The sequence below is a fragment of the Rutilus rutilus genome (assembly GCF_951802725.1).
Source record: "Rutilus rutilus genome assembly, chromosome: 22".
Classification (NCBI taxonomy): domain Eukaryota; kingdom Metazoa; phylum Chordata; class Actinopteri; order Cypriniformes; family Leuciscidae; genus Rutilus; species Rutilus rutilus.
In genome coordinates, this window is record NC_140227.1 from 302,501 (window position 1) to 323,113 (window position 20,613).

Genomic DNA, 20,613 nt, shown 5'->3' on the forward strand with positions numbered 1-20,613 from the left:
GGCCGGGTCGCGGGGGCAGCAGTCTAAGCAGAGATCCCCAGACTTCCCTCTCCCTAGAAACTTCCTCCAGCTCTTCCGGGGGGACACCGAGGCGTTCCCAGGCCAGCCGGGAGACATAGTCTCTCCAGCGTGTCCTAGGTCTTCCCCGGGGTCTCCTCCCAGTGGGACGCGCCTGGAACACCTTCCCGGGAAGGCGTCCAGGAGGCATCCGGAACAGATGCCCGAGCATTTTTGACAGTGAGGCTGCTGAGCTGGGGGGCTATAAGCAAACCCACACCAGCCTGCCGCCTCTCACCATGGGCAACTCCAGAGTGGTGAAGAGTCCATCCTCTCTCGAGGAGTGTGGTTCCAGAGCCCAAGCTGTGCGTAGAGGTGATCCCGACTATCTCTAGTCGGAACCTCTCAACCTCACGCACAATCTCAGGCTCCTTCCCCACCAGCGGGGTGACGTTCCACGTCCCTAGAGCTAGTTTCCGTGCCCAGGGATCGGGCTGTCGAGGCCCCCGCCTTCGACTGCCGCCCGATTCTCTAAGCACCGGCCCCTTACGGTCCCTCCTGTAGGTGGTGAGCCAACGGGAAGGCGGCCCCACGTCGCTCCTTCGGGCTGAGCCCGGCCGGACCCCATGGGGAGAGGCCCGGCCACCAGGCGCTCGCATAAGAGCCCCAACCCCAGGCCTGGCTCCAGGGTGGGGCCCCGGCTGCGCCGTACCGGGCGACGTCACGGTCCTTAGATTTAATTTCTTCATAAGGGGTTTCTGAACCGCTCTTAGTCTGACCCGTCGCCTAGGACCTGTTTGCCTTGGGAGACCCTACCAGGGGCATAAAGCCCCGGACAACATAGCTCCTAGGGTCATTCGGGTACTCAAACCCCTCCACCACGTTAAGGTGGCAGTTCAAGGAGGGGCAAAACTAGTCCCAAACTAGTTTTTGTTAATACAATCTTGGTATGTACCACCACAGTCATATAAAAATATACAAAATAACCAGTAAGTGGCATTTTGTTATGGAAACAAACAACAATTAGGCTACCATGGTGATACACAATACTTAGAAGAACTGGTAAAGAAACATGGAAACTGCTCCTGATAAATAGCAACACACATGACGTACCAATAACGTAATTTATTGGTATTTTACTTTTATTTCTTAACTTACTAATTTACGACGTTGCATGCTCGTATTTCTTTTGCGCTTAGTGAAGTGATACAGCGCGCGCCGGCGCATTTGCGCGTGCAATTGAAGAGTGCGCGCTACTGCAGTACAGCGGCTGAGAGACAGGACAGTCCGTTTTTCTGAGGTGAGAGACTTTGCGCTGCTTGTTGTCTTTGTGCTGCTGCTGGCGCGTCACGCATGGCGACGACGTCACAGATAGGCAGACTGAATCGAGTAACGTTTAACGCCTTTATCATTAAAAGTGCTAAGAAAAAACATCCATATAAAGTCTGACGTGCTTAAATCCAATGCGTTATTTCCTAGTATCGATACAATCGATTCATTACCTTTTAAAACGATGTTAGATCGATATATGTCGTCCGGAAGGCCAACTTGCCGAGCACAGATCGATGTAGTTGGATCGTAGGAATATAAATCGATACATCGATCTAGTTGATGAATCGTTACACCCCTAATAATTTGACATGGTTTAGTGTAAAATTTTTGCCCATATTTTGGAAAATGTAGTTTTAAAAGTAAAAAAATATAATTTTAGCCACTAGATGGCTATAGAGCTCCACTGTTTGCTATTCGACTAACTGAGGGGTCGGCAACCCAAAATGTTGAAAGAGCCATATTGGACAAAAAAAAAAAAAAAAAAATTCTGTCTGGAGCCGCAAAAAATTAAAAGCCTTAAATAAGCCTTATAATGAAGGCAACACATGCTGTAAGTGTCTATATTAGCTTTATTAGCCCCCTAGTATCAAAATGATAAGTAGGCTACAAATACATAATGAGCATTCATGATTAAATGTTTATTTTACCTGCAGCACATCCTGGAGAGAATGACGCACCACGTGACTACTCTGCTGTACGATGGTGCTTTAAGTTTAATTATGACCGCCGCTAGCATAGCTAGCGAAAGCGGTCATATAGGGATTGTCAAAGTTTTTTTTTTTTGTCATCTACTTTCGTCAACGATACCAGGGACACCGAAACACCGGGGAACATGAAATTTGGTGGGCATGTAGCCCCACTAGACTTTTACAGAAAAATTTCGTTTGGTCCCCGGGGGCCACTCCCCCCCCCCCCCGCGCTGGGCCCCCCCCAAACCCAAAAAATTCAGTTTTTCCTAAATAACTACCTGAACCGTGGCACTGAGGATGAAGAAATTTTTATGGTATGTTGGTCTTAAGGGCCCACATCAACCTAGCCTATAATCACTCATTAGTGATTTGCGCCCCTTCCCATAAAAAATGAAAATGCAATATTATTCTGCTTTAATCGCCCCTATCTTCAGTTGAGATGTTCAGAACTGCACCATATTTCATGTGTATGATTAACTTGACATCCTCTGGGGGTATGCTAAGTTTCGTAGAATTTCATCCATGGGGGGGTATAAAATAAATTCATTTATGTGCACATTTAGTGACTGTACACTCATCGGCCTGTAGATGGTGCTGTTGAGCGAAGGGTTGCTGGTTTAGGATGATACTGTCACACACACACATGCAGGAATACAAACAAACGCAAGCATGCACACACACTGACATCCACACGCACAGACACACACACACAAACACACACGCGCACACACATGTACGCACGCATACATACACGCACAGACACACACAGACACACACATACACAAACACACACACATACACACACACACACACAGACAGACATGCACATACTACTACTTTTTTTAGGTATCAGCCATATACCCGATTTACCAATAGCCAATGTGTTATGCTTGGGCAGTATACTAATGAGGTGGGTGGGACATGTTTCATGCCATGTTAGATCACATCCTGAGAGTCTACGCTTTCAGAAAATATATAGTTTATATTATTATTTATTTGTTCTTCCCTTTTATTATACAACAGTTTCAACATTATGCATGTGACAGTTAGACTTATATTGGTAGATACAATGCCTTAAACATAGATAAAATTAGTATCAGTGAATTAATTGACATAACTTTTAATGTAACCTCTGTCCTCTGATTCTTGCAAAATCCTCACATTTCATATAATATTTTACATCCTATGAATACATTTTAGCAGCGTTATGGACATAACATGAAATACACACACTTTACAAGTGTCCTACAAACTCTGTAAATTATTAAACAAACTACCAATGTAGCATGAAAAAGACTTGCTTGAACACAATAAGTGTGTTTTTGAAGCTCATTTTTATAATACATTATGTAGGGAAAACCACTGTTATGAATGTGACATTTTCACATTACGGATGTTAAGTGTCTAAACTAATGACTTTTGATATAAAACTTAAATAGTAATAGCAAATAATTACAAAAATCTAAATTATCCATGATCCACAGGAATACTCCAGACAGTCTTTTAAAATATAGCGGTACATCTAGTTCCCATTATAATTTTAATGTATTATGTTTCGTTTTATTTATTCGTGTATTATTTTTACAACGTTGAAAAACTTTAAGAATGTTTGTCATGTTTTTCCTCCTACAGAAATTATATTAAAACAAAAAATATTTTTTCCATTTTCATATTTTTGAAAAACTCCAGGGAGCCACTAGGGCGGCGCTTAAGAGCCGCGGGTTGCCGACCCCCGGACTAACTGAAAGATATCTTTTCACAAGTTTTTCCAGTTGGATTCATATCTAAATATGACGAGATCACAATTATAACAATACAAATGACTTTTTTTTGTCAAAGTTTAGCCTTTTTTGTACTGAAATTATGTATTTTTTCAATAATGTTACATTATGATTAGAATAAAACCTGAAAAAAAATAAAAGTTGAGTTTTTAGAGTTTATTATTTATTTCAAACTTTTTTTTTTCATATAATTGTACAAATGTAATCTATACTTCAGTTACTAACAGAACAGATATACAGTTATATTATATATTGAGTACAAATACATGACATGAACATCAAAATGCAATGAACTGAACAGCAATAACAAATGAGCAAATAAAGCAGTAACTTTTGTCTCTCTCTCTCTCTCTCTCTCTCTCTCTCTGTGTGTGTGTGTGTGTGTGTGAGCATCATCATTTTGCATTGTGAATGTTTTTAGCATTGTTAGAAGTGTGCCACTTCATTTCTGTCTGTGTGTGTTCTGCGCTGTTTTTATGCGGGTCTCCAGAGACCCTGAAGACCACAAGTGTGACTATTCTTTTCACGCTAACATGAAAACAGATATCATTACAATTGAATTTTTTTTGTAGATCTGGAAAGGGTTGAGAGCCGTACAAAGTTTCATGCCATTTGGACAAAGAGACATTTTTTTAAAAATTCAGCAAGTCATTTGCGGATGAAAGAGACCCTGAAGACCATCAGAGCGCTAAAATGAGATCAAACTTCAGTCTGTGATACAAAGCTTTAACATTTTCATGACAGGTTTTTGTCATGGACGTTAGTGTGGGACAGTTCAGTTACTCTCAGTTACTTTCAGTTACTCTCAATTTCTCTCAGTTACTCTCAGTTACTCTCAGTTTCTCTCAGTTACTCTCAGTTACTCTCAGTTACTCTCAGTTTCTCAGTTACTTTCAGTTACTCTCAGTTACTCTCAGTTTCTCTCAGTTACTCTCAGTTACTCTCAGTTACTTTCAGTTACTCTCAGTTTCTCTCAGTTACTCTCAGTTTCTCTCAGTTACTTCCAGTTACTCTCATTTACTTTCAGTTACTCTCAGTTTCTCTCAGTTACTCTCAGTTACTCTCAGTTTCTCTCAGTTACTCTCAGTTACTCTCAGTTACTCTCAGTTTCTCAGTTACTTTCAGTTACTCTCAGTTACTCTCAGTTTCTCTCAGTTACTCTAAGTTACTCTCAGTTACTTTCAGTTACTCTCAGTTTCTCTCAGTTACTCTCAGTTTCTCTCAGTTACTTCCAGTTACTCTCAGTTACTTTCAGTTACTCTCAGTTTCTCTCAGTTACTCTCAGTTTCTCTGTTACTCTCAGTTTCTCTCAGTTACTTTCAGTTTATCTCAGTTACTCTCAGTTTCTCTCAGTTACTCTCAGTTTCTCTCAGTTACTCTCAGTTACTCTCAGTTTCTCTCAGTTTCTCTCAGTTACTCTCAGTTTCTCTCAAGTTACTCTCAGTTTCTCTCAGTTACTCTCAGTTACTCTCAGTTTCTCTCAGTTTCTCTCAGTTACTCTCAGTTACTCTCAGTTTCTCTCAGTTTCTCTCAGTTACTCTCAGTTACTCTCAGTTTCTCTCAGTTACTCTCAGTTTCTCTCAGTTACTCTCAGTTACTCTCAGTTTCTCTCAGTTACTCTCAGTTTCTCTCAGTTTCTCTCAGTTACTCTCAGTTTCTCTCAGTTACTCTCAGTTACTCTCAGTTTCTCTCATTTACTCTCAGCTTCTCTCTGTTTCTCTCAGTTACTCCCAGTTACTCTCAGTTACTCTCAGTTTCTCTCAGTTACTCTCAGTTTCTCTCAGTTACTCTCAGTTACTCCCGCAAACATACTCTCAGTTTCTCTCAGTTACTCCCGCAAACATACTCTCAGTTACTCTCAGTTACTCTCAGTTGCTCCCGCAAACATAGTCTCAGTTTCTCTCAGTTACTCTCAGTTACTCTCCCTCACGTCGGCCCAAACCCGTAAGACCGTCCTCCATAGACTGCAATGTTATTACCACTTTCAAGGCCCAGAAACATGGTTAAAATAGTCCCTGTGACTCCGCTGGCTCAACCTTAATGCTATGAAGCGATGAGAATACTTCCTGTGCGCGAAAACACCCCAGAAAGAACGACTTTATTCAACAATCTCTTCTTCCTTGTGAGTCTCTGATGACGATGATGTTGTAAACGCAGTGAAACACTTCCTGGTTAGAACGCCGGCTCACTATTGGCCGGATCCTGCGTCACGTGACCAGCGTCAGAGACTCACATGGAAGAGTAGAAACTGTTGAATAAAGTCATTATTTTTGTTAGTTTTTTGCACACAAATAGAATTGTGTTTGATGTTTCTGTGATTGTGTTTCAGGAGGACCCGACGCTGGAGCGGCACTTTAAGGGTCACAGAGATGATGTCACGAGCCTGGACTTCAGTACCAGCACCAAGCAGATCGGTACACACACACACTTCACACACACACTACAGGAACACACACACACACACACAGACTACAGAAACACACACACACACACATCTCAGAGAGGGCAGGGCAACCTGTCACTCACAGGAGATCCACCAATAGCAAACCACAACCATCCAATCAATTCCCCACGGACACAATCAAGCCCCGCCCACATTTGTTATTGTGGCAGAACAGCGCAGCTTCTCTTTCATGCTGAGTTTAACTGGTCTCCACTGTTTCTCTCAGCCTCATGTGAGTGTGTGTTTGTGTGGGTGTGTGTGTTCCTCTCAGCCTCGGGCTCCATGGACGCGTGTGTGATGATCTGGAACATGAAGCCTCAGACGAGGGCCTACAGGTTTGTGGGACACAAGGATGCGGTGACGAGTGTTGAGTTCTCTCCCTCCGGTCATCTGCTGGCCTCAGCCTCCCGAGACAAGACGGTGCGCCTCTGGGTGCCCAGCGTGTGAGTCTCAATATATCTCAACATAATCTCAACATAATCTCAATATAATCTCAGTATATCTCAATATAATCTCAATATATCTCAATATAATCTCAATATAATCACAATACAATCTCAATATATTTCAATATAATAATAATAATAATAATATGTTTATTTTATATAGCGCCTTTCTGAGGACTCAAGGTCGCTTTACAATAATTACAATTACACATAACATAGAAACATGACATAGAGACGATACATATAAACTGTTAAGGATAACATAGTAGAGGTATAGTACATATAGAATCAGAACATTCAGGGGTCAGGGAAACAAGTGACAAAAAGATGTGTTTTAATGTGGGTTTTGAAGTCTTGTAGTGATGAGAGATTGCGGATTTGTTGTGGAATTGAATTCCAAAGAGTTGGTGCAGCGGTGCAAAAAGCCCTTCCACCAAATGATGATAGTTTGTGCCGTGGGATTGTCAACAGACCGGTATCAGATGATCTAAGTGTGCGGACAGGTGTGTATGTATGGATGAGGTCAGAGATATAGTTTGGGGCAAGACCATGGAGTGCTTTGAATGTAATAAGGAGTATCTTGTACTGAATGCGATAGCGGATGGGTAACCAATGTAGACTGCGTAAGATGGGAGTAATGTGGGAAGATTTCTTAGTGTAAGTGAGGACTCTGGTGGCAGAGTTCTGGAGATATTGAATTTTATTTAATGATGAGTTTGGTAGGCCATAGAAAAGAGAATTGCAGTAGTCAAGCCGTGAACTGAGGAAAGCATGAACTAGGGTCTCAGCATCACTGATGGTAAGAAATGGACGTAAGCGTGCAATATTGCGAAGGTGGAAGAAGGCAGATTTAGTGAGAGAGGAGATGTGAGGAAGAAAGGAAAGAGAGGAATCAAAGATTATACCCAGGTTTTTGACAGTGGTGGAAGGTTGAACCGGAACTCCAGCAATATTGAAATTGTCAACACAGACCCGGGATGTAGTTTGAGGTGAACCAATAAGAAGTAAATCTGTTTTGTCTGTGTTGAGTTTGAGAAAATTACTGGTCATCCAAGCATTTATTTCATCAATACAAGCTGATATGGAAAGCGTTGGGAAAGGAGCATTGCGTTGGGAATGGATGTATAGTTGGGTATCGTCTGCATAACAGTGGAATTTAAAGCCATGATGACGGATGAAATCACCTAGTGGAAGCATGTAGATAATGAAGAGAAGAGGCCCAAGAACAGAACCCTGAGGAACACCGTGCAGGACAGAGGCAGAAGTGGACTTTGACTGGCGGATGGAGATGTAATGCTGGCGATCAGACAGGTAGGAGGTGAACCAGGATAGGGCAGTTCCAGAAATACCAAGAGCAGAGAGTCGTGAAATGAGAATACTATGAGAGATTGAATCAAATGCAGAGGAAATGTCTAGGAGAATTAGAATACTGGTGGAGCCGGAGTCAGTGGCCACAAGGAGATCATTAACAACCCTAAGAAGTGCAGTCTCAGTGCTGTGAAGGGTGCGAAAACCAGATTGAAAACATTCATAAAGGTTGTTGGATGACAAGGGAGTTTGAAGTTGAGCAGCAACCACTTTCTCAAGCAGTTTTGAAAGAAATGGTAAATTAGAAATAGGTCGATAGTTGGCCATGTCAGAGGGGTCGAGGCCAGGTTTCTTTAGGACAGGAGTGACGGCAGCAGTTTTAAGTTCCAGAGGAACAACCCCAGTGCTTAGAAGTTGAGTGATGAGAAGTGAAATCGACGGTGAAATAACGGGTGCACATTTTTTGAGTAGAGTAGTAGGAGCAGGATCAAGATGACAGGAAGATGAGTTTGCTTTGTTAATTAACTCAGAGATATAAGCAGGGGTATATTAATATAATCTCAGTATATCTCAATATACCCTCCTGTCATCTGCTAGCCTCAGCCTGTCAGTAAGAATCCAACTACTAACATGGCCAAGACCAAAGAGCTGTCCAAAGACACTAGAGACAAAATTGTACACCTCCACAAGGCTGGAAAGGGCTACGGGGAAATTGCCAAGCAGGTCCACTGTTGGAGCAATCATTAGAAAATGGAAGAAGCTAAACATGACTGTCAATCTCCCTCGGACTGGGGCTCCATGCAAGATCTCACCTCGTGGGGTCTCAATAATCCTAAGAAAGGTGAGAAATCAGCCCAGAACTACACGGGAGGAGCTGGTCAATGACCTGTAAAGAGCTGGGACCACCGTTTCCAAGGTTACTGTTGGTAATACACTAAGACGTCATGGTTTGAAATCATGCATGGCACGGAAGGTTCCCCTGCTTAAACCAGCACATGTCAAGGCCCGTCTTAAGTTTGCCAATGACCATTTGGATGATCCAGAGGATTCATGGGAGAAAGTCATGTGGTCAGATGAGACCAAAATAGAACTTTTTGGTCACAATTCCACTAAACATGTTTGGAGGAAGAAGAATGATGAGTACCATCCCAAGAACACCATCCCTACTGTGAAGCATGGGGGTGGTAGCATCATGCTTTGGGGGTGTTTTTCTGCACATGGGACAGGGCGACTGCACTGTATTAAGGAGAGGATGACCGGGGCCATGTATTGCGAGATTTTGGGGAACAACCTCCTTCCCTCAGTTAGAGCATTGAAGATGGGTCGAGGCTGGGTCTTCCAACATGACAATGACCCGAAGCACACAGCCAGGATAACCAAGGAGTGGCTCTGTAAGAAGCATATCAAGGTTCTGGCGTGGCCTAGCCAGTCTCCAGACCTAAACCCAATAGAGAATCTTTGGAGGGAGCTCAAACTCCGTGTTTCTCAGCGACAGCCCAGAAACCTGACTGATCTAGAGAAGATCTGTGTGGAGGAGTGGGCCAAAATCCCTCCTGCAGTGTGTGCAAACCTGGTGAAAAACTACAGGAAACGTTTGACCTCTGTAATTGCAAACAAAGGCTACTGTACCAAATATTAACATTGATTTTCTCAGGTGTTCAAATACTTATTTGCAGCTGTATCATACAAATAAATAGTTAAAAAAATCATACATTGTGATTTCTGGATTTTTTTTTTTAGATTATGTCTCTCACAGTGGACATGCACCTACGATGACAATTTCAGACCCCTCCATGATTTCTAAGTGGGAGAACTTGCAAAATAGCAGGGTGTTCAAATACTTATTTTCCTCACTGTATCTCTATATAATCTCAAAACAGGGTGCTGGAGGGTTCATGGGAGTTTGCCCAACCAGTCCACATGTGCTTTGTGGATTTGGAGAAGGCATTCGACTGTGTACCTCGCGGCGGCCTGTGGAGGGTGCTCCGGGAGTATGGGGTCCGGGGTCCTTTGCTAAGGGCTGTCCGGTCCCTGTACGACCGGAGCAGGAGCTTGGTTCGCATTGCCGGCAGTAAGTCAGATTTCTTCCCGGTGCATGTTGGACTCCGGCAGGGCTGCCCTTTGTCACCGGTTCTGTTCATAATTTTTATGGACAGAATTTCTAGGCGCAGCCAGGGGCCTGAGGGTGTCAGGTTTGGGGACAACACGATTTCATCTCTGCTCTTTGCGGATGATGTTGTCGTGTTGGCCCCTTCAGACCAGGACCTTCGGCATGCACTGGGACGGTTTGCAGCCGAGTGTGAAGCGGCTGGGATGAGAATCAGCACCTCCAAATCCGAGGCCATCGTCCTCAGTCGGAAAAGGGTGGCTTGCCCACTTCAGGTTGGTGGAGAGTTCCTGCCTCAAGTGGAGGAGTTTAAGTATCTTGGGGTTTTGTTCATGAGTGAGGGAAGGATGGAACGGGAGATTGACAGACGGTCTGTCGTGGTGAAGAAAGAGCTGAGCCGCAAGGCGAAGCTCTCGATTTACCGGTCAATCTACGTTCCTACTCTCACCTATGGTCATGAGCTTTGGGTCATGACCGAAAGGACAAGATCCCGGATACAGGCGGCCGAAATGAGCTTTCTCCGCAGGGTGGCTGGGCGATCCCTTAGAGATAGGGTGAGAAGCTCGGTCAGATAGAGCCGCTGCTCCTCCACATCGAGAGGGGTCAGCTGAGGTGGCTTGGGCATCTGTTCCGGATGCCTCCTGGACGCCTTCCCGGGAATGTGTTCCGGGCGCGTCCCACTGGGAGGAGACCCCGGGGAAGATCTAGGACACACTGGAGAGACTATGTCTCCCGGCTGGCCTGGGAACACCTCGGTGTCCCCGCGGAAGAGCTAGAGGAAGTGTCTAGGGAGAGGGAAGTCTGGGCATCTCTGCTTAGACTGCTACCACCGTGACCCAGCCCCGGATAAGCGGAAGAAGATGACATGACATGACATGATCTCAAAACATCTCGATATATCTCAATATAATCTCAATACATCTCAATATAATCTCAATAGTATCTCAATATATTCAAATTCAAATTCAAATTCAAATTTATTTGTATAGCGCTTTTCACAATACATATTGTTTCAAAGCAGCTTTACAGAAAGTGCATTTCAGAAATGTACATAGAGAAATACAGTTAGTTAATCATGTATTGATTTAGGGCATAAACATCGCCCGCGTCGAGTCGTCTCAACTGTAGTATAAAATGTAAGTATTATGTGAATGCCTGGCTGAAGAGATGCGTCTTTAATCTAGTTTTAAACTGGGACAGCGAGTCTGAGCCTCGAACAATATCAGGAAGGCCATTCCAGAGTTTAGGAGCTAAATGTGAAAAAGCTCTCCCTCCTGTAGTGGACTTAGATATCCTAGGAATGACCAGAAGCCTCGAATTTAGTGATCTTAAAGAGCGCGATGGATTGTAGGGCGATAGAAGTTCCGTTAAATACACGGGAGCTAAACCATTTAGGGCTTTATAGGTCAGTAGCAATACTTTGTAATTGATACGGAACTTTATAGGTAACCAATGTAGAGACGACAGAATTGGTGTTATATGATCGTATTTTCTTGATCTAGTAAGAACTCTAGCGGCGGCATTTTGGACTAACTGTAGCTTGTTTATTGAGGATGCAGGACAACCGGCTAATAAAGCATTACAGTAATCTAGTCTCGAGGTCATGAATGCATGAACTAACTTTTCTGCATCAGAAACAGATAGCATGTTACGTAGCTTAGCAATGTTTCTAAGGTGGAAAAAGGCTGTTCTTGTAACATATGAAATATGATTTTCAAAAGACAAGTTGCGGTCTAATATAACACCCAGGTCTTTTACTGTAGAGGATAAAGTAACAGGACATCCTACGATGTTAAAGTTGTATTGTAAGAGGTTTTGTGGGCAGTTTTTTGGACTAATAAGTAATACCTCCGTTTTATCTGAATTTAATAGCAGAAAATTACATGTCATCCAGTATTTTATATCTTTAACACACTCTGTTAATTTAGATAATTTAGCGTTTTCATCTGGTCGTGATGAAATATATAATTGAGTGTCATCAGCATAACAGTGGAAATTAATTCCATGTTTTCTTATAATATTACCAAGTGGCAGCATATATATTGAGAATAGCAGAGGGCCTAACACAGATCCTTGCGGTACACCGTAGTTTACTGACGTTATCTTCGATTTTTCCCCATTTACGCAGACAAAATGGTAACGGTCTGATAAGTACGATCTAAACCAGTTTAATGCCTGTCCCTGAACACCAGTGTAGTTTTGTAGTCGGTCTAAGAGTATTGTGTGATCTATAGTATCGAACGCAGCACTAAGATCAAGTAAAACTAGTATTGAGATACAGCCTTGGTCAGAAGCTAAAAGTAAATCATTTGTGATTTTAACGAGCGCAGTTTCTGTGCTATGGTGCGGTCTGAATCCTGACTGAAACTTCTCATAGATATCATTTTCTTGCAAGAAAGAACACAATTGAGCGGACACAACTTTTTCTAGTATTTTAGACATAAATGGAAGATTTGAAATGGGTCTGTAATTTGCTAGGTTATTATGATCTAATTGTGGTTTCTTAATAAGAGGTTTTATAACTGCCAACTTGAATATTCTTGGAACATGACCTAAGGATAAAGACGAGTTAATAATGTTGAGAAGAGGCTCTTCCACTACAGGTAACACTTGTTTCAGTAGTTTAGTTGGTATTGGATCTAATAAACACGTTGTTGGTTTAGATGCAATGATAAGTTTATTTAACTCTTCCTGTCCTATAGTTGCAAAGCGCTGTAATTGTTCTTGCGGGGTGATAATTGAGGCTGAATCATAAGACACCATTAAAGATTGTACATTTACAATTGTGTTTCTGATGCTTTCTATTTTCTCAGTGAAGAAATTCATAAAATCATTACTACTACACTGTGACAGAATATTTTGCTCCGGTAACGTCTGTTTATTTGTTAGTCTAGCGACGGTGTTAAATAAAAACCTTGGATTGTTTTGGTTGTTTTCTATTAGTTTGCGGAGATGCTCAGCCCTGGCTGCTTTTAGGGCCTTTTTATAACGTGACATACTGTCTTTCCACGCGATTCTAAAGACCTCTAGATTAGTTTGTTTCCATTTACGCTCTAAATTACGAGTTTCTCTCTTTAGAACATGCGTAACACTGTTGTACCATGGTGCTTTAGTTTTCTCTCTAACCTTTTTTAATCTAATTGGTGCAACGATGTCTAATGTACTAGAGAAAATGGTGCTCATAGTGCTAGTCATTTCCTCTAGTTCATCTGTTTGTTTGGGTTCACTGAGCAGCTGAGACAGATCAGGTAAGCTATTTGAGAAATGATCTGTAGTTGTTGGAAGGATTGTTCTGCCTGGTCGATAACGCGGCGCAACATGACAAATTTCAGCGGTACGTAGTATGCAAGTGACCATGTAATGGTCAGTGACTTCATCACTTTGCGGTATAATATCTATATCGGTTGGATCGGCTCCATGTGATATAATTAAATCTAGCGTATGATTAAGACGATGAGTGGGACCAGTTACGTTTTGCTTGACCCCAAAGGAGTTTAATAAATCTGTAAACGCAGCCCCTAAAGCATCATTTGAATTATCTACGTGTATGTTAAAATCTCCAACAATTAATGCTTTATCGACATTGACCAAAAGATCTGAGAGAAAGTCTGCAAACTCTTTTAGGAAATCAGCGTAAGGCCCAGGCGGTCTATATACGGTAGCCAAGGCTAGAGATAATATGGATTTCTTTCTTACATCTAAGAGAGTAACATTTAGCACAAGTACTTCAAACGAATTAAACCTGTGACCTGTTTTCTGAGTAACAGTAAGAATATCTTTATAGATTATAGCAACACCACCGCCACGACCAATCAGACGGGGCTCATGCTTGTAACAGTATCCAGGTGGAGTAGACTCATTAAGACCGAAATAATCATTTGGTTTAAGCCAGGTTTCAGTAAGGCAAAGTACATCGAAACTATTATCTGTGACCATTTCATTTACAATAACCGCCTTAGGTGTAAGCGATCTGATGTTTAAAAGACCTAGCTTTATAAATTGTTTTTGTTCACTAATATTGAGATTTTCTGGTTTAATCACAATTAGATTTTTCTTAGATCCTGCAGTAGATTTATTATTTGATCTCACTAAACGAGGAATAGACACAGTTTCAATATAATGTTCTACATTGGTACTTATATCAATTAAGTTTGGACAGCAAAGAGTGTGATTTGGACTTTGACTTACTAGTCATATGGTGTGTAGCGTCTTGGAGATGTTGTCCGACAGAATAGCCGCTCCGATTCTGCTGGGGTGAAGGCCATCAGCACGGAAGAGCCTAGGTCGCTCCCAGAAAAGATTCCAATTATTTACAAAGAGCAGTCTCTGTTCATTACACCATGACATTAACCATTCATTTAGAGCAAATAATCTACTGAACCTTTCGTGTCCTAGTCGGTAGGTGGGAAGCGGTCCAGACACGATGATCGTTGTTTCAGGCGATGTGCTGCGTACCGTCTCGATCAGGCTCCTGTAGTCCTTCTTCAGAACCTCCGACTGCCGTAGCCTGATGTCGTTCGTTCCCGCGTGCAGCACGACAGCTCCGACGGGCTCGTCACCGTTCAGAATCCCGGGAACCTGTGCAGCGACATCGAGAACACGAGCACCAGGAAAGCAGTGAGTGCGAACCTTACCTTTACCTATGGTAGCACGGACATGCCGGACGATGGAACTGCCGATGATCACAGCGTCGCATTCCGTCTCGCGTAGAGGGGAGAAGCGGTTCTGGGTGGAGATCTCGAAGGCCGGGAGGGGCGGAGAGGTCCTAGCTCTGGTCCTGGCCCGCGTCTTCCGCTGTGGAATCATCCAGGGTCCATGTTGTTGTGTCGGTGCCGGAGTGAATGAAACCAGGGATGATCGCATCCTGGGCAGAGAAACACATGGAGTAGACGAGGTCGGAGTCAAAAGGTTACTAACCACTGACTTTTGAGCATCGGCGCGTGATGTTTCAAGCGCGAAACGTCGATCTCGTAGCTCGGCCTTTCTCACTAGTAGGTCGCGGATCTGCTTCTCCACGGATTCCAGCTCTAACTGCACAGAATGCAGCTCGAATGTGTCCTCACCTGCACTCAAAGGTAACGTTAGACACACATCCGTTATATTCGCCATTATAGCAGATGTGCTATAATGGCGAATTATAGCTTTCAGTGATACGGGTGTAAATAAGTCGATCGATAGGCGCGACCACGCGTGTAATGCTAGCGGGCTAAGGCTAGTAGCGGAAGTTCGAAAGGTTGGATATATGTAGCGATATCAGAGCAATCCGATTGTTTTTTAAGGAGAATAGTATTCCAGATATGTTCACACGCTATAAAAATGAAAAAGTTCGTTTGTAAAAGAGTGTAAAGAAGAAAAACAAGGTTTCTGAATTAATTCGACGGAGCTCCAAACACAACAACGCTATAACAACGTTATACGTTATACTCCACTGAATATATCTCAATATAATCTCAATAGTATCTCAATATAATTTCAATATATCTCATAATCTCAATATATCTCAAGATAATCTCAATATAATTTCAATATATCTCAATATAAATTCAATACAACTAAATATATCTCTGTAATCTCAATATATCTCACTATATCTCAATATAATTTCAATATATCTCAAAATAATCTCAATCTCAATATTATCTTAATATATCTCAATATTAACTCAATATAGCCCAATATAACTCAATATAATCTCAGTATTATCTCAATATACACTCACCTAAAGGATTATTAGGAACACCTGTTCAATTTCTCATTAATGCAATTATCTAATCAACCAATCACATGGCAGTTGCTTCAATGCATTTAGGGGTGTGGTCCTGGTCAAGACAATCTCCTAAACTCCAAACTGAATGTCAGAATGGGAAAGAAAGGTGATTTAAGCAATTTTGAGCGTGGCATGGTCGTTGGTGCCAGACGGGCCGGTCTGAGTATTTCACAATCTGCTCAGTTACTGGGATTTTCATGCACAACCATTTCTAGGGTTTACAAAGAATGGTGTGAAAAGGGAAAAACATCCAGTATGCGGCAGTCCTGTGGGCGAAAATGCCTTGTTGATGCTAGAGGTCAGAGGAGAATGGGCCGACTGATTGAAGCTGATAGAAGAGCAACTTTGACTGAAATAACCACTCGTTACAACCGAGGTATGCAGCAAAGCATTTGTGAAGCCACAACACGCACAACCTTGAGGCGGATGGGCTACAACAGCAGAAGACCCCACCGGGTACCACTCATCTCCACTACAAATAGGAAAAAGAGGCTACAATTTGCACGAGCTCACCAAAATTGGACAGTTGAAGACTGGAAAAATGTTGCCTGGTCTGATGAGTCTCGATTTCTGTTGAGACATTCAGATGGTAGAGTCAGAATTTGGCGTAAACAGAATGAGAACATGGATCCATCATGCCTTGTTACCACTGTGCAGGCTGGTGGTGGTGGTGTAATGGTGTGGGGGATGTTTTCTTGGCACACTTTAGGCCCCTTAGTTCCAACTGGGTATCGTTTAAATGCCACGGCCTACCTGAGCATTGTTTCTGACCATGTCCATCCCTTTATGACCACCATGTACCCATCCTCTGATGGCTACTTCCAGCAGGATAATGCACCATGTCACAAAGCTCGAATCATTTCAAATTGGTTTCTTGAACATGACAATGAGTTCACTGTACTAAAATGGCCCCCACAGTCACCAGATCTCAACCCAATAGAGCATCTTTGGGATGTGGTGGAACGGGAGCTTCGTGCCCTGGATGTGCATCCCACAAATCTCCATCAACTGCAAGATGCTATCCTATCAATATGGGCCAACATTTCTAAAGAATGCTTTCAGCACCTTGTTGAATCAATGCCACGTAGAATTAAGGCAGTTCTGAAGGCGAAAGGGGGTCAAACACAGTATTAGTATGGTGTTCCTAATAATCCTTTAGGTGAGTGTATCTCAATGTAATCTCAAAATATCTCAATATGATCTCAATATTAAATATACAGCTCCATCTGCAGATTGTTGAATTTGCACACAGCTGATACTTATTGTGTTACTCAGTAAATATTCATCCATGACATTTAATATTTTGACTTTCATCACTATTTATGTCTTTATTCAAAGTAAATATTAACAAAATCAAACGTTTTAGCAGAGTAAGTTTCTAAAATTTGGCTGATTTGACAATGAATGACCGAATTACATTTATCACATCCTACCCATGATCCAATATGTTCATGTCAACAGGCAAAAAGACTATTAATAATGTCAAATCTGTCTGGAGAGTTTTTTGAAGCTGAAGTCTGTTTTCAGACAGGTTTCGTCCCGTCTTGGGAGGGGCATTTTTCAGGAATATTGTATTCGAATATTTGTTTATTTCGTTATTATTCAGTAGTTTCTCTGAATCCTGCAGGGCTGGACTGAATCATGTAGTGCGTGTGCCTCAAACATGCGCATGTCTGGTCTTTGCACACGTTTAGTTTCCTGTTCTAGATTCATGGCGTTTCCACACGAGTCCCTGTAATGTTTAGATTACACGGATGATCTTTATGAGGCTCATATGCTCTTCAAGCCTTCTGTTCTGCCAGTGACTAATGCTCCCATAAGCCTCTTCTCTCAGCCGGTGAGATGTGCATGTGGGTGTTGGGACAGAAATAACTGATAATAATCATGTTGTCTGAGTCTCATCATCTGTCCGATGCTTTACACTGAGATCCGCCTCCAGATAAACTGGAGATCTGGACCAGATCTGAAGCTCATCTTGAGCTCCTTATTTAAAAACACAACAGTTTTCATAATGAGTAACATGAGCTTATTTCATTAATTCCCTAGACAATCTCAAATGTATCTTTTGTAACATTATAAATGTCTTTAATGTCACTTTTGATCAGTTAAATGCGTCCTTGATGAATACAAACAATCTTAGCCCAGACTTTTGAATGATAGTGTGTTTTGATATATTAATCAAAAGCTAATAGACATTGGGAAACCGAAGAAAGCTTTTCTATAGAAGGAAAACTATAAGAAGTGTGTGTGTTTAGATGTGATGTGTGTGTGTTGTGTCCAGGAAAGGCGAGTCCACGGTGTTCAGGGCTCATACAGGAACGGTGCGCAGCGTGAGCTTCTCCAGTGATGGTCAGACACTCGTCACCGCATCTGATGACAAGAGCATCAAAGTCTGGACCGTCCATCGCCAGAAGTTCCTCTTCTCCCTCAACCAGCACATCAACTGGGTGCGCTGCGCCAGGTACTGTTCACTAATCACTGTTCTTCACTAATCACTGTTCACTAATCACTGTTCACTAATCACTAATCACTGTTCACTAATTACTGTTCACTAATCACTGGTCACTAATCACTGAGAGTCATGCCACAAAAAGCTTTTTTATATTGTTTTTAGACAAATTATCACTGGAAGCACGTTACAGTAAGGTCTCATCTTGTATTAGCTAAATTGAGGAATATATTTCTTAACAGAATTTATATATTTTTTAATGTTAGTTAATAAAAAAACAATTGTTCATTGTTAATTCATGTTAGTTCTCACTGCAATAACTAATGTTAACCGATATAGCTTACAGATACGAAAATGGCATCAGTGACGTGTTCTGGCGTATTCTGACATGATCTTGCGTGTTCTGGCATGTTCTGACGTGATCTGGCGTGTTCTGTATGGCAAGCCATGTGGCTCAGAATTACGCTATAGATTAATCGCGTTTACAGCCAAACGCCGTCAAATACGGCGTTTTAAACCGCATTTGACGGCGCAAAATACGGCGTTGTAATTACAAACGGCGTAAAAAATGCACGAAATACGTCAATGACGGCGTATTTGACGGTGTTTTAGTGTGCATGGAAAGCGCCGCTTTTTACGCCGTTCATCTCGCCATATGACGCCGTAAAAAAATGCCGTTTTGGTTGCACAGAGCGCGCGCTATTTTACGACGTTTTGCTTATAGTATAATGAGACACGCCCACTGATTTCCACAGCCAGTAAGTTTGAACTGTTCTCTCCCAATCAATGATGAACTGAGTCAGACCAGACGAATTCAGCACGGATCATTTAATCCAATTCTTATGCTCAAAAGGAGTTATTAAACAAGGAAAAGAATCAAGGTCGTATTGGCTTAACTCGGCACATTTCCTTCTAAGTGCAGAATAACACAAAATATCGATATAACCGATAGAATGCCCTATGAATTTGTGTGTTTTAAATATTTGAAAAATATAAGACGAATGTATTTTTTGCCATTTCTAAAAAATGTGGCAGGTTTGTTGGTAGGCCTATAAGCTTCTCCTTCCAGAATTAAATAGTGTTCCGATAGTAGGCTAGTGTTTTACCAGAGGCCGTGGTTTTACTTAAATTCGTGTTTTATTCATATTACTTTATATTCATTAAATAACATTATTACATTTCGTTATATACAATAGGCCTATATTTTTGTAAAATTAAGATTAAATGATTTTGCCCTTTCGATCGTCCAGTTCATAGTGAAATAAACGGGAAAAAAAACTTTTGTGGGTAGAAGTTCAGTCTGAGTACAAAGCCGTTTTTTAAATACGAATTTTGAAATAATTTCCGTCATTTTAAAAGATAAAACATAAGGGAGCAAACTCAGCAAAGGACAATAAATAAATAAAAATAACATTGTTATTTCTTTCCCAAATTTGAGTCATTCTTCTTAAAATAAATGTAGGCTATATTATGCTTGCAACAATAACTGTAGGTTAATTGGCCTGGATGAGTGTGATTGGCCTAATATTGTGTCCCAGACCGGCATTAAATAATTAGTGTATATTTGTAAATATTCGTGGCTTGAAAGAGTTGGAAAATTGACAGTTCTGTCGATGTTTTGCCCAGGCAATTAGTTAAGTAAAACTAAGACTATTAAAAACATTTAGGCCTATGCTAATCGAAATAAACCTGAATTAAAGGAAAATATAATATTAGTTGAAAAACTTAAACTAAACGGAAATTAGAAATGTTTTCTCTTATCAACAAACTGGATTCATTTCTGTTTTTTGTTTTTCCCCGACCTTCAACTGACGCGATCATTCTCCATTCATTAGCCGACAAGATTATGTTAAATTAAAATTAAATTAAATTAGAATGAACAAGTGTCTGTGACCCATTAAAAATACCCCAAAAATTTTTTTCAGGGGTTTAGTTTTAGCCTGCATGTAAAATAGCAGCAACAGAATAGGGGAATTCATCATCGTTTTCACCTGTAGCGCTTCTATGAACGGAGAAAAAAACAGGATAAAATCCATAACTCTATACTCTATCCATAACTCTATCCATAATTCTGATACAGTGTTTCTCAACTGGTTTTGCTTCAAGATCTTTTCTCCCCCCTTTTAAAATGTGAAAATCCTATTAATTTTGCTTTATTGATTTGAATGTTCTTTAATATTTTTTTTAAATTCAGTTTACTATTTAGCTTGGATTGTTTTAATCCATAACTTTCTTTAATTTCAGTTTATTATTTAGCTTGGATTATTTTAATCCATAAAATTAATAACTCTTTA

General features: G+C 41.4%; 1 protein-coding gene across 2 annotated transcripts in view; it reads left to right on the forward strand.

The window, feature by feature from the left end:
- Positions 1–20,613, forward strand: part of poc1a (POC1 centriolar protein A) — a 99,795-nt gene that overhangs the window by 4,703 nt on the left and 74,479 nt on the right. For both annotated transcript variants that reach the window (XM_084394945.1, XM_084394946.1), the window contains exons 2-4: positions 6,129–6,213; positions 6,514–6,685; positions 18,152–18,331. In XM_084394945.1, the coding sequence (XP_084251071.1) occupies positions 6,129–6,213; positions 6,514–6,685; positions 18,152–18,331 (437 nt within the window). The remainder of the gene's footprint in view (positions 1–6,128; positions 6,214–6,513; positions 6,686–18,151; positions 18,332–20,613) is intronic.